The sequence below is a fragment of the Hyperolius riggenbachi genome, chromosome 11 (genome assembly GCF_040937935.1).
Source record: "Hyperolius riggenbachi isolate aHypRig1 chromosome 11, aHypRig1.pri, whole genome shotgun sequence".
Classification (NCBI taxonomy): domain Eukaryota; kingdom Metazoa; phylum Chordata; class Amphibia; order Anura; family Hyperoliidae; genus Hyperolius; species Hyperolius riggenbachi.
The window spans coordinates 206,831,675-206,846,663 of NC_090656.1; the positions used below are offsets into that span (position 1 = coordinate 206,831,675).

The following is a 14,989-nucleotide window of genomic DNA, read 5'->3' on the forward strand; positions in this document are numbered from 1 at the left end:
CTCGTCGCCATGGCGACGAGCGGAGTGACGTCATGGACGTCAGCCGACGTCCTGACGTCAGCCGCCTCCGATCCAGCCCTTAGCGCTGGCCGGAACTGTTTGTTCCGGCTACGCTGGGCTCGGGCGGCTGGGGGGACCCTCTTTCGCCGCTGCACGCGGCGGATCGCCGCGCTGCAGCGGCGATCAGGCAGCACACGCGGCTGGCAAAGTGCCGGCTGCGTGTGCTGCTTTTTATTTGGTGAAAATCGGCCCAGCAGGGCCTGAGCGGCAGCCTCTGGCGGTGTTGGACGAGCTGAGCTCGTCCAGACCGCTCAGCTGGTTAAACAGATTTCTCCATTTTATTGGTAGCCAATGGAGAGAGCGACTGGTTGGTGTGGCAATAGTGGGGTCGGCTAGTTAACAGCCTTGCAGCTGCATTCTGTATTAATTGCAGGCGGTGCAGGTCTTTATTTGGAAGGCCTGTATACAGAACATTGCAATAGTCCAGCCTTGATGTGATGAAGGCATGAACTAGGGTTGGAAGATCTGCTGGATGTATGAGATGTTTAATTCTTGCAATATTCCTTGGGTGAAAGAAGGAATATCAGCTGAGATTTGATTCCTGAAGCTTAATTCCCTATCAATCAGTACTCCCAGGCTGCGCAAAGCTCACATGCTTAGTTGTTCAGGTCTGAGCTTCTTATCCTTAGTGGTGCTGGTTGAGGCTGGAGATGCTTTGTTGTTGACCTCCGATAACAAAAACCTCAGTTTTGTCAGCATGTAGTTTTAGCCAGTTATAGATCATCCTCTCCTGAAGCTCAGCTAAGCATGTGGGGTAGTGTGTTTATTTGTGGGGTAGCGTCACGCCAGGTTTGAATGAAAATTATAGCTGGGTGTCCTCAGTCAGCACAGCAATATGTCAGGCAACGTTTTTGTTTGGTTTTTCCAAGTGGCAACATGTTTATTGTGAACAGCAAAGGGGATAATATCGCACCCTAGGGTACACAATATTTTAGTGGTACAGGGTTGGAGACGAAGGGCCCCTTTCTGTTCTGCCAGCCAGGAAGGAGTTGAACAACTGGAGAACTGTAACAAACTTATCTGGTGTGGTCTCTGGAGGCTGTTCTGATAGCTTGGAGCAGCTGGAGGAAGCTTCCTCTTCCCCGGCTCCCCTGGAGACGTGAGTCAGCATGTTCGCATCCCCGGCTCCCCTGTAGATGTGGGTCAGCGTGTTGTTTCTGGCAGTCTCTCTAGAAGGACGTGCACAGCTCAGAGCTGCCTTTATAGGTTAAGGAGGCGTATCTGAGGTGTGTCAGCTGATTCCTGCGGTCAGCTGACACTTGCTGCAGGGATGTTGCTGATTGGTCTGATTTTCCTGGGGGCTTGGTCTGTGCTCTATTCCTGCTATATAAGCCCTGGGCATTCAGTTACTCGCTGTCCATTATAGCCATCAGGTCACTAAGCGCTGGACCTTGCTTTGCTACTCAGTCTAGTTAAAGTTCTGCTGAGATAGATATATATGCAGTTTTTGCGATATATATATCTATCCTTAGTTAGTATTGTATATTATATTCTTGTGATTGTTCTCTGTGTATAACCTAGCAAGCCCTCCACTTTGATTAAAGTCTCATCCCTCTGTACTACTGTCATCTGATACTCGATATTGACCTCGTCTAGCCTAACGACCCTGTCTCTGCCTAATCCTTAACTGTACCTCAGTCATCTGACCTATGTGTATGACTTCGGCCTGTATAACGTTTTCGTACCTGTCTTAGCCATCTGTACTTTAGCCATCTGATTACCAGTGTATGATCCTAGCCTGTTATTGACTTTGCTCTGCCTCAGTCCCTGTGTACCGCATATCTCTGACTTCACGTATATGTCCTCAGTTGACGATCTGACCTCGATTATCGTATATTCAGTGTACACTTCATAGCCTGCATCACAGCCAGCATTACAAGAACTATGCTATTTATGCCACAGTATTCTTGTAGCCCATTAAGCAAGATTTCATGATCAACTGTGTCAAAAGCCGTTGAGAGGTCAAGCAAAATCAGGATGGAACATTGGCCTCTATCTCTTGCCACGAGCAGATTGTTCTTGGGTGAGGGCTGATTCACAGCTGTGATGTTTTCTGAAGCCAGATTGAAGAGGGTCAAGGATGCCGTTTCTTGAGAGCCTGGCTTCAAGTTGGAGATAGACAGTCTTTTGAATAACTTTCCCCAGAAAGGGGAGGTTGGAGACAGGTCTGTAGCTGTTTAGAGCATCTGGGTCTAAAGATGGTTTCTTGAGTAACGGCCTGACAATTGCTTCTTTCAAACAGGTGGGAAACCTCCCTTCTTGTAAGAAATAGTTGACTATTTTGTGTAATGCTGGTGTAAATGGCTCAGGGCATTTCAACATGAACTTAGTTTGGCTAGGGTCCAGATTTCATGTAGTTTGGCAAAGGTTTAAAGAGACTCTGAAGCGAGAATAAATCTCGCTTCAGAGCTCATAGTTAGCAGGGGCATGTGTGCCCCTGCTAAACCGCCGCTATAGCGCGGCTTAACGGGGGTCCCTTCACCCCCAAAGCGACCACTGGAACACTTGGTCGCAGATTTGGTCGTGATTTATGGCTTCCTGGAGGCAGGGCTAACGGCTGCAGCCCTGCCTCCAGTCGCGTCTGTCAGCGGTGCATCGCCGCCTCTCCCCCGCCCCTCTCAGTGAAGGAAGACTGAGAGGGGCGGGGGAGAGGCGGAGATACGCGCTGACAGACGCGTGTGGGGCAGGGCTGCGGCGGTTAGCCCTGCCCCAACCAGGAAGCGCTCCCCCGCTGTACGGAGCGGATTTGGGGGGTCAGGGACCCCCGTTAAGCCGCGGGATAGCGGCGTTTTAGCAGGGGCACACGTGCCCCTGCTATCTATGAGGTCTGAAGCGAGATTTATTCTCGCTTCAGACTCTCTTTAAGAGGATATCCAAGATGTCTTCTTCAATAATTACCTTGAAATCAGACTATGACGGTAGCCTATTTTTGCATCCGTTATATGGCTCTGCATAGGTGTTCCGGTGCTGTGAACTGAATGGCAGATCGTATGGAGGAGACTTTGTCTGAGAAGAAGTGGTCAAATTTCTCACACAGGTCCTGTGAAGATCTGATGCTGGATTTCCGGCAAGATGGATTTTAGAGATTGTCAACTGTGCGGAATGGTTGGGCAGGTCTGTTGGCTGCATTTGCAATCTCCTGATACAGGAATAAGGACTTTTTTTGTTGATCAGCATTTGAGATTCTTCAGCTGGGCAGTCAGGGAATGTTTGTCTTCAGGGGACTGATGTTTGTGCCAGTCTGCGCCCCTTGTTCTTTAGCTCCTTAACAGAGTTGTCAAACAGTGAGCGTGATGTAATGGTGCGGCACGTTTAATGCTTAAGGGATGTAATGATTGGTGTCAGCACACAGAGAGTGTCTGATTATTGGTGATCTGCAGTATCACCAACAATACAGACGTATACCTGATTATTAATGATCTGCAGAATCACCAATAATACAAGTATGACTAACCTCTGGACACGTAACAAGTGTAAGTGTTTGGGTGCAACAGTAACTTTAATAGTTAGACCAGACCTCACCAGAGGGCTGGTGAGGAACTATCAGTACACTATGCGTGCACTAGCATAAGTTCCAGCAGGCTGGAGAGTACAGTAACGAAGAGGCTGAATCTCCCGGGGAGCGGGTGATTCAGATACTACTGCAGGCACGAGGACACCCGTGGGGCGGGTGACCCAGACTGAACAGCAGCCAAGGAGATACAATACAACTTTAATGACAGATGCCCTATTAGAGCAGGTAATTGGGGCTGTACAACAGCTTAGCAAAACGGTTACAGCAGATAGCAGGTGTAAGCAGTACCTCACCAGTGGCGAGGGCCCACTGGTGAGTAGAGTGGTCAGGCAGGCAAGGTTCGGCAACAGAGAGGTAAGTATATACAAAATCGTGAGACAAGAGAGTAATCAGTAATCAGGCAGAGGTTCAGCAACAGGTAGACAGATGGGCAGAAGTACAGGATCAGAAGACAGATACTTAGTCACAGTGCTAGCCAGAGTCATATACAGGAGATCAATACAATAGTAATATCCTAGCCTGGGTGTGACGTCCTTGGTATCAACACCCCGGATCTAGTCTACACACAATAACAATAACAAGAGTAATATTCCTAACTTGCTGTGAAATCCGTAGCATCTACACCAGGGAAGCTATCTAAGGTCTGCGCGCTAACACACAAGTATTCACGACGACAGACAAAGTGGAAATGCAGGCTGGAGGCTTATGAAGCAGAGGAGACCTCACTGGCACGCCCCTCTCTCATCAGCCAATCCTGGGCGCCGTGGGTCTCCCCTGACGTCAGCCGACCAGCCGGTCAGCTGACGCCTCTCCTCCCGGAATAAAGGTCCTGTCTATGCGCGCCCGCGCAAGACAGCGACCCTATGAGCGGCAGAAAGCCCTGTCCTTGGCGTCCTACACGCCGAGGACACAGGCAGGAGCACCGAGACGGCTGCGGCGGCGGAAGCGTTCCGACGCAGCTGATATCCCCCAGGTCCCTTCCGTGGAGGCAGCTGCAGCGGTGCAATTGCATTTGTTTTTCCCATGTGACTTTTCCTAGATGATTGTGTATAACACATCTGTTATTCTGTGTTACAGTCTCTCAGCCCCATGTGGACAATATACAGAGTGACCCTGCAGAACCTGAGATTGGACAGCTGGTGACATTATCCTGTAAATTAAAGGACATTTATCCTGGAGGGCCTCAAGTTCAGTGGTCCCGCAGTTCGAACATATTCCTTTCTGAGCAGAGCTTCCAAGAAGACACTGGATCTGGGATGTTCTGTGGAACCACAAAGCTAAAACTCACTCCAAGCGCTGCAGATCATGGAACAACCATCCAACTGAAAATCACTCATGCTGCAACAAATATTCATAGAGACTTTATTATGAAGCTAAAAGGTAATCATAAACCCAGTTTTTTGTTTTTTTTAAAGCTGATGCTAAAGAAAAAGAATACCTCATTTGGGAGGAGTACAGTAGGCACAGAAAATAATTATACTCCCCTTAACATATTTAGATTTTCCAGCTATATTTACTTAGTGCCACTTATTACAGCCAAGTGAAAGATATAGTAGTGACACTATGATAAATCTGCCCCGGTGAGATGTGTTTGAGGCAGATCGACATTTTCAAATGTAGTGGCATACTCTCATACTTTTTGTCTCTTATAGGTTAAAGGGAAGATTCAGGGACAGTTAAAAAAAATTAAAAATCCAAATCCACTTACCTGGGGCTTCCTCCAGCCCGTGGCAGGCAGGAGGTGCCCTCGGCGCCGCTCCGCAGGCTCCCGGTGGCTGACCCGACCGGCCAGGCCGGCGGCCAGGTCGGGCCTCTTCTGCGCTCCATGCCGGCGCGCTGACGTCATCGGACGTCCTCCGGGCTGTACTGCGCAGGCTCAGTAGTTCTGAGCCTGCACAGTACAGCCCGGAGGACGTCCGATGACGTCAGCGTGCCGGCGTGGAATGCACAATGGAGCGCAGAAGAGGCCCGACCTGCCGGCTGGCCTGGTCGGGTCGGCCCCCGGAGACCCCTGGGAGCCTGCGGAGCGGCGCCGAGGGCACCTCCTGCCTGCCACGGGCTGGAGGAAGCCCCAGGTAAGTGGATTTGGATTTTTAATTTTTTTAACTGTCCCTGAACCTTCCCTTTAAGCTGTTGTTTTACATTTATACTTAACCTTTTCACCTGGTCCAATTGCACTCATAGGCCCATATGCAATTCACTTTTTCACCTGAGTTTTCTCCTAGGTGATACTTTCTGATTTGTCAATAAAATGCCTTTTAAACCACCAGCAAACAAACAAATGCTCAAAATAATTTTGATAGCACTTTTTCACCTACTTTTTGGTAATTTTTCCATTGCAAAATGCGGAAAAGTTATTATAAATCAAAGATGAAGGTATTGCTTGGAGATTCTTACTGAAATATTCACAGAAATGTATTTCTCCTGAAAACATAGCAGATCAATTACAAACAATCAGATTATGGTTGTTTGTGTGATGTGTGTTTCTTACGGAGTTTGCGTGGCTTGCAGAGTGAGAGACGTGAGATTTTGGTTAGCCACTCTGGGAAATACCACTGTTTGGTGAACGCCGAAAAATGTTTCTTCCATTATTTTTCTGCCTCCTCAGGGCTTCCAGTGCTTACTGAGATCACCACTGACCCTTTAACACGGGAATATGGAAGACCCCTGACTCTGTGCTGTCGCGTAAATGGTGGAGACATAATGAAAGTCATCTGGACGGTTAGCGAAGGACAGGTGGTGAAAGGACAGCCGACGGAGACAAGAACAGGAAACTTACTGGCCTGTACACTTAAGATAACACCTACAGCGGTGGATTATGGGAAAATCTATACCTGCAATGTGTATCACAGGAACATTATACAGCCTTTTACAAAAAATGTGAACTTAAAGCTTCCAGGTAAGAGTCCATATTTATGAGCATGGATAGGGGAAAAGAAGCCACTTGAGATTTTGTGAAAGTAAACATTTTAAGACTTGCCGTTTATAATAGTAGTAACCATTCACTGTCAAAGATGTTCTTAAGGTATATTTTAGCTTTTTTGAAGTGGCAGTTTACAGTGTTTTTGAATAAATCAGTGAAGGGCACTGACACTGAGCCATAACCAGAAACTCAAGTGCCTTAGAAAGTATTTGGACACTAAAGGTGGCCATACACATTGATTTTTCCCATGGATTCCCATCAGATTCTATTACTCTGATTGAATCTGCTAGAAATTGATGCTCTAACCTACCAGCCCGAGTTTTGGCCAGAATCGATCGTATCAGTCAATAGCACCGGAGAGAAGATATTGCTCATACGGTGGCGGTTCAGGAGCAGCGGCAGATTGATGGCCCATAGTAATACCCAACATGCTCAAAGGGCCGCTGTTTCTAGCCTGTATTCTACAAATAGATCAGGCTTTCTCAGCTAGGGTTCCCTGAAACCCCAAGGTTCCTTGAGTACTCTGCAGGGGTTCCTTGGCATTTTTCTCCATCGCGGGGGTTGGGGAAAGTATGATAGTGTTCACACTATAATAGGGGGTACTGTAAAAAGAATCACTAAATTTGGGGTCAAAATAATAATGAACACATTAATAAAAATCACTAAAATAAGGAGACATAATGAAGGGCACTGTAATGGGGGTAGTGTTATAAACAGCCATACCAGCTTTTGAAGACCATGCCAGGGGTTCCTTGAGATCCAAAAATTACTTGCAGGGGTTCCTTGAGATCCAAAAAGTATTTTCGAGCTTCCTCCAGGATAAAAAAGTTGAGAAAGGCTGGAATAGATGAACGGCTGCGACTTCTTTTCAAAAGGTGACTGTGGAAGTGGGGGTTATACAGCATTGTGGACGCTGCGGCTCGTTCTGTTAGAGTTGTGAGAGAGGTTGGCCCCTTCCCTATCAGCCAGAAATTTTGGTCGACTCAAGTACAAGTCGACCCACATACTTTTATTTAGTGAGTTAGATCGAAATTTCTAGACTTTTAGTCGAGTATATACGTAAGGTTCCAAAAACATTATTCCACCATATGGCCTGCTACTTGCTATACTACATATGGTGGTCTTTAATTCAACCTCCAGTATAATGGCTGCCATACAAGGGGTTGTATGTACCAAACTGTGTTAAGTAGAATTATGAGTGTAAAGTTTTGCATTCTGCTCAATTCATCCTGTGCAATATTTTACTATGTAATTCTGCTTAACACAGTTTAGTGCATACACCCCAATATGGCCTTTGACACAGTCCTGAAATTTGTATAGGAGACGAACTTCATGAAGATAAAATGTAAAGCTGTGTGTGACTGTAAAGAGATGGAGCAGAAAATGAATACCCACATCTCAGCAATCCTGCATCTTAGCTACCCAATACCACATCTTCCATAGCACCCTGTGAACTGAGAAGATACTAATTTTATACACAAATTGTCTCAGCGCAAATCACCAGTAAAGTATTTCAATATCAGTCCTCCTCAGTTGCACCCCATCACATTATACATTATATTTCTTACTTACATAAGTTGTCAAAGGGATATCAGACCACCACCAGGGAATACTTCACAGAACAAACTGACCGGAGGGTGTTGACCACTGCTAGACTGGTCAAATGCGCTCAATACCGGGAAACTCTGTTTAATCAGAATCGCAGTCCTGAATGCTCTGCATAAGCTGCAAAGTGATATACCTCAAAAAGGCAAAAGAGCAGCCATAGCGTGATACCGTTATGTAAAAAATACTTTATTCATTTAAAATTCCATTCACGTGATCCTGTCAGATAATGGAGCTCAGAGTAATTTTGGACGGGCTCTCCCCCGTTGCCTCCTTAGTGAGGCTCGGAGCTGATTCAGATGGCGTCTCTCACATGCCTTTGTTCGCCTCCTAGTCCTAGCTGCGCGCTGTCGCACTTCATGGTCCGCCTAGGCCACGCCCAACATGTTTCGTCACTGTCTCGGGACTCATCAGGAGCATGTGGTGCGACTGAGGAGGACTGATATTGGAATACTTTATTGGTGATTTGCACTTAGACAATTTGTGTATATTGATATTGGGCAGCCAGCCAGATTATGGCGCAATCACATGACACATCCTGATTGTATATGTATGGACTAGAAAATATTCCATACTGGAGCACTTTTTCATTTAGAGGATTGAAGATCCTAATTTTGCTCAGCTTCCACATCTTCCATATCTTGCGGACAGGGCAGTTCCTTATTTTATCACTTTGTATCAGTGCTGATAATTTTTTGCTATTTTCCTGCTTCTTTCTTAGGAAGATTTACACTTTAACACTAGACATTCGTACCTGTTCAACTGTGTTTTCTTTTACAGCGAAGCCACCCACATTATCGGACATTAAAGCACGTCCAGTGAAGTTAAGAGTGGGTCAGGAAACCTCATTCCGGGTCACAGTATCGGGATTCTCACCAAGAGACATGCAAGTAAAATGGTATAAAGGATTCCACCAGTTTCCCCACACTGATGTGTCATCATCAGAGCCACAGATTGGAGAGGACAATCTATACGCACTGACCAGCACCCTGACATTTACACCGGGTCAGAAAGATGATAACATTTCCATCCGGTGTGAGGCTTCTCACTCCATCACCAGGACCATCCGGGATAAACATTATACCTTGCATCTCACAGGTGAGCTCACCATGGTTATAACTCCTGTTTTACCTCTGCTGTATGTTGTACCTACTGTATGTATAGCTATTGTATTTGATACTTTGTAAGCATATCAGGAACATTCAGGCTGTTCTCTGCTGCAATACAGAAGCCACACAATTTGTCCTATGTCATATTTTTAATATAGAATAGAATAGAATTTTATTCGCTAAGTACAGGTACATGGGAACACATAGCATATAGAGATGGGATATGCACATAATACGATTTACGTAGCACAGTGAGGATTTACATATTGCATTTCAGTGGGGATTGCTGAATTGGCAGGGGTGGGGCAAAGTTGAGGGCCAGGACAGCTTGGGGGAAGAAGGAGTTCCAGTGCCTGGCTTTCCTGGTGGAGCTAGTCCTAAAGCAACGGCCCAATGGGAGTAAGTTGAGATAGTGGTTGCTGGCCTGGGTTGCAGTCTGGAGGCGTACAGGAGGTCTAGAGATGGGAGCATGATCTTCTCAGCTGCTTTAATAACTCTCTGAAGCTTGTGTTTGTCCCTGTCGGAGGCACCCGCGTAACAAACAATGATGGAGGAGCAAAGAATTGAGTAAAATCAAGTCAGAAGGGCATACCAAACTTTTTCAGTTGGCACAGAAAGAACAGCCGTTGCTGTGCCTTTTTCTTAGTTTTGGAGTCTTTTGCTTACTACTTAAGGCTGCTGGAGATAGTGGCTCTCAGGAGGCGAGCATTTGGGACTCTGGCGACCTCTGAGCCCTCAATGAGTACCGGGGGGAGTTCAGGGGGGTTAGTTCTGACATTGATGGTCAGTTCAACTTTTTTCCAGAGTTGAGGACCAGTTTGTTGTCCTTACACCAGTTTCAGATCTTCTCATTCTCTTGTCAATGACCTTGTTCACTGCTCTTGTCCAGAAGGCCTATGATGGTGGTGTCATCTGCAAACTTGATCACCTTGACAAAGTCGTGTTGTGAGGTGCAGAAGTTTGTATAGAGGGATAATAAGATTGGCAACAGGACACATCCTTGGGGGGCACCTGTGTTGATGGTTTTCACACTCCAGATGAAGGTGTCCAGCTTCGCCACCTGGCTCCTGTTTGTAAGGAAGTCCTCCAGCCATGGGCAGAGGGTGGGATGCACATTGAGTTGAGTCAGCTTGTCGTGTACAAAATTTTGGGATGCATTAAAAGGGAAATAAAAACTCAAGATGCTAGCATAATATTGCCCCTGTTTAACTCTCTAGTAAGGCCACATCTGGAATATGGAATTCAGTTCTGGGCACCACATTACAAAAAAGATATTGCAGTTTTAGAGCAGGCGCAGAGACGAGGAACAAAATTGATACGTGGGATGGAAGGTCTCGCTTACCAAGTAAGGTTAGATAAACTGGGTTTATTTAGTCTAGAGAAAAGACTCCTTAGAGGGGATCTAATTAACATGTATAAATGCATCAGAGGGCAATATAATAGCTTGGCGGATGAGCTTTTTGTCCCTAGGCCTTCTCAAAGGACTAGAGGACATGATCTGCGCATGGAGGAAAAACGTTTTAGCCATTTATTTAGGAAAGGGTTCTTTACAGTAAGAGTGATTAAGATGTGGAATGCATTGCCACAGGAAGTCGTTATGGCAAACTCTATACCTGCATTTAAAAGGGGCTTAGATGCTTTCCTTGCGTTGAAAGAGATCCATGGCTACAATTACTAGGTAATGCTGAACTCGATGGACATATGTCTTTTTTTCAACCAAAATAACTATGTAACTATATGTAACTATGTTGGGGCTGATGGTATTGAACACAGAGCTGAAGTCAAGGAGGAGGATTCTGGCATAGGAGACTGGTTTTTCCAGGAGGGACAAGATGTGCTCCATGCCGATGTTCATGTCATCGTCGATGGACCTGTTTGTTCTGTAGGAGAACTGCAGAGGGTCAGTTTGGTCTTTGATGGTAAGTTTCAGGTGTGACAGGACCAGCCTTTTAAAGAGCTTCATGACATTAAAAGTGAGAGCAATTGGTCTGAAGTCGTTGAGGTTTGCTGCACCCGGTTTCTTTGGGACTGGGAATTATGGTCGACTTTTTCGGGCAGGAGGGGATCTTGTATTCCCAGCGTATAGGTGCTGTTACACCATGACACCTCCATTATGCACAAGTCATCATATCAGCTGGTAAACCACTATCCACAGTAGAGTATGTTGAAATACATAAACAGGGTAGCGCTCACAAGTATGCAAAATACAAATGTTATTGATCCTCTCAGAAATTGAGCAAACTGTCCTAAACCCACCCCAGCTTCCTACCCTACTATTAACAAAAAATACTAGAAGCAGTGGACGGGGGGCACCACCAATCACAACCCTGTTGATGGAAGCAAATGGGACAAGTCCCTTATAATCATTATCAGCTGTTCATAAACCACACTCTCAGGGCCCATTCACACTGGGGAATCGCAAAACGCTAGCAAAATTGTTAGCGTTTTGCGACAAGGATTTTTTTGCATATTTTTATTGCACAATTTCGTGATTTTTTTTTGAGTGATCACGGATCATGGTTTTTAATATTTCAATCGTGATTGCTCTAAAATTGAAGCCGCAGGGAAGATGATAGGTCTGCTGGCCACCACTAGAATCGCGAGTACATTATACAGGGTAACCGAGGAGAGATGTGGGGAATGGAGGGCCACACAGGGGGACAAGGCAGGGAGTCCCGACATTGCGGTGGGTCTGTGATTTGTATTAGCAGGCGATCGTATGTCGGGGACTCCCTATCTTTGAAATATAAGATCGAGGGACTTTTTCTCGCCATTTTTGGGGGAGAAAAACTATGTCTCATATTCAGAAAAATACAGTATATCCGTATATGGAGCTGTCTGTGATCTGATGATAAATGATGGTTTCTCTTGTCCAACAGATCGGGGTAATGGTCAAGCACCTGCTGATACTGGTAAGTAGACTTAACAGTAACAACTTCTGTGTTGTTGGGAAGAATTGTCACATAGACCACCTTACACAGCCCACCCATGCTCATATCCCATCCTGTCAGTGTGCTGATCAACTGGGGCTAATGGGTTACGTGTGCTGCCAAGCAACTCATTTCAACTGGGCCACTGGTATGTGCTGGAGATATGAGTGATACCACCAGCAGGGTTGGTATGTTGCCAATCAATCATGTGAATGGGTAATCACAAAAAAGAGAGAAAGGGATTCAAATGAAGAACACAGTTATCTCAGCCTGACTAAGAAAGTCAGCAGGCTTCAAACAGGGTTTGATTAAGGAGAAGCGGGGAGTAGGGAATGCATCTGAATCTCAGGGAAGCCTGAGGCATGAGCAAGCAATGAAGGTCTAATAGGCGGGTGCAATCTGGCATCTCTGCTTTGGCTGCTGGAGGACCCTGTCAGAGCCATGAACCCTGGAATTAGGTCCATAATGGAGGTGACACTAGGCATGTAAAATATATTTCCCCCTTATGAAATAAAACATTAAAAGAATAATCCATGGACAATAAAGCCCTTGTAATCAGGGGCATAATTAGAAGTCACCGAGCCCCTCTGCAAGAATTTGGATGGGGCAGCAGCGTCAGGAAGAACAGATACCTCCATCCACCGCCGTAGGTTCCGATCTCTAAGTGCTTCATGCTACTTCCTGTTTAAACAGGAAGTAGCGTGAAGCACTTAGAGATCGGAACTTGCGGCAGTGGATGGAGATGTGTTGCTGTCGCTGCCTGTGATAGAAGCTGGAGGGGGAGCGCTGAGAGGAGAGCCCGAGGTGAGGGAGGGGGGGGGGGGGACTGTCTCCCCTCCTCGCTGATGTACAATGCTCTCCCCTCATTATGCAACCCCTCCTGCCCCCAAACTGGCCCTAAGTGTGCCCCCCCCGTGGGTGCAGGGGCTGCATCCCCTATTGTTACGACCCTGCTTGGAATCTATTTTTTTTTTTTAAATCAGCCTTTATTAAACATTATATATCAAATACAGACTTTGATTTGAAACAGCATAACAATGAATGCAGCAAGAAGACCCCTTAAACATATAACGTATATTACATATAAATCAATATTTAACCATGTGGGCAACCCACCCTCCCCATCTCCATAACCACGTCCCAATACAGTACTTCTCATGTACAGACTACCTTTTTGAGAGATACCACACAACCCAGTACCTAAATAACTACTCTTAAATAGGCTAAACTTACATTATATAATGCCACCAAATAGCCTGTCTTGAATTAAAGAGAAGTCAGGTAACCCAGGAGTTTCTAACCAGCCTATCCAAATTTTATCAAATTTATGGGATGCGTTTCTGTGGGCGTATATAAGCTTCTCCATTTTTAAGTATGCGTTCACCTGTTTAATCCACATATCTACCGTCGGGGGGCTTGGGTCCTTCCATTTCATTAAGATCAGTTTCCTAGCTTGAAATAGCAGGCGATGTACCATAATTTGAGTGTGCTCCTGTAATTTTGGCTCAGAAGATGAGCCCAAAATACAAGCTTGCACTGACCTTGCTTGGAATCTATTTTACATGGACACCTGTGTTTCAGAGGCCTGCATTTTTCTCCGTCAGCATCTATCAGTGTTTTTTGGACTCCTTGTTGAAGAGGCTTGGGGAAGGGTAGGCGGGCGTGGCCAAGAAACAGTCCTAGCTTTGCTGGTGGTAATTTGCTGTAGTGTTTGCCTGGGTATATTATCTTCCATTAGATTTCCCTATATTGCCCATGATTGTTAACTTACCTGTTCCATTTATATGAGTATTGTGTATTTATATAAGGTCTATAGTCATTTCACGAACTGTCCTTCAGAAGAGCTCACAATCTATGTGGTGAAATGTTGGATTTTTTTATACATCCTAGCTGTTATGCGGTACAGACAGCCCATTTTTATTGACTGTGCATAATTTTACAGATAATTGGCGATCCTGCCTTTATTATTGTATTAAATGGGACTGTTATTATATTTGTTAGTTACACAGAGATCGATTCACATAGAATGGGAGACATATAAACAAATTTTCACTATGCACCACCTGGTGATGCTTCTAGCAGGCGAGTATCAAAAAAGGGTGCCTGGAAAAAAGGGTGCTGGATATAGCCGAAATTATAGGTTGTAATGTAAAACAATAATTTTCGTTTATAGCTTGTAAATCAAAATGTAGTGCTAAATAGGTTAGATAAACGGAAATGAAACTTTAAAATACTGTCTATAACAACAAACGAATTCTGGAATGAAACGTCAAATAGCGTCTATAACAAAAAACGATATTTACACTTGTATTAAGCATAGTAATACAATGGTAGATGTAACAGATATTTTACTGCAATTATACCTAACTGTAGGCTCACACAGATCTCTCCCTATCCCTAACCCCTAGACCCCCTATTTGTTTAAATATACATAATTTAATAAATTGTATATATTACATATATTGTGCTGTAACTATACCTAACCTTACTCTCACACAGAACCCTCCCTGTACCTATCCCTAACCCCTAGACTCCCCTGGTGGTGCCTAACCCTAACCACCCCCTGGTGGTGCCTAAACCTAACCACCCTCCTGGTGGTGCCTAACCCTAAGGCCCCCCTGGTGGTGCCTAACCCTAATGCTGGGGATACACGGTACGTTTCTGTACCGTGTATCGACCAGCTGATCCGGCCAGTTGATAATAGTCAGCTGGCCCGATCAAGCCGCTCGACCCCCGCCCGCTCGATCCCTGGAAACGACAAGCGGTAATCGATCCGCGCGCGGACGCGGCTGGGGTCGATCCAGCGGCTAATCGGCCGCTGGATCGACCCATGTATTCCCAGCATAAG

General features: G+C 45.6%; 1 protein-coding gene across 1 annotated transcript in view; it reads left to right on the forward strand.

Moving 5' to 3' along the window:
- Positions 1 to 12,131, forward strand: part of LOC137537949 (uncharacterized) — a 76,338-nt gene extending 64,207 nt beyond the window's left edge. Inside the window, exons 8-11 of the mRNA XM_068259876.1 lie at positions 4,652 to 4,954; positions 6,183 to 6,473; positions 8,883 to 9,200; positions 12,091 to 12,131. Of these exons, the coding sequence (XP_068115977.1) occupies positions 4,652 to 4,954; positions 6,183 to 6,473; positions 8,883 to 9,200; positions 12,091 to 12,131 (953 nt within the window). The remainder of the gene's footprint in view (positions 1 to 4,651; positions 4,955 to 6,182; positions 6,474 to 8,882; positions 9,201 to 12,090) is intronic.
- Positions 12,132 to 14,989: the final 2,858 nt, after the last annotated feature.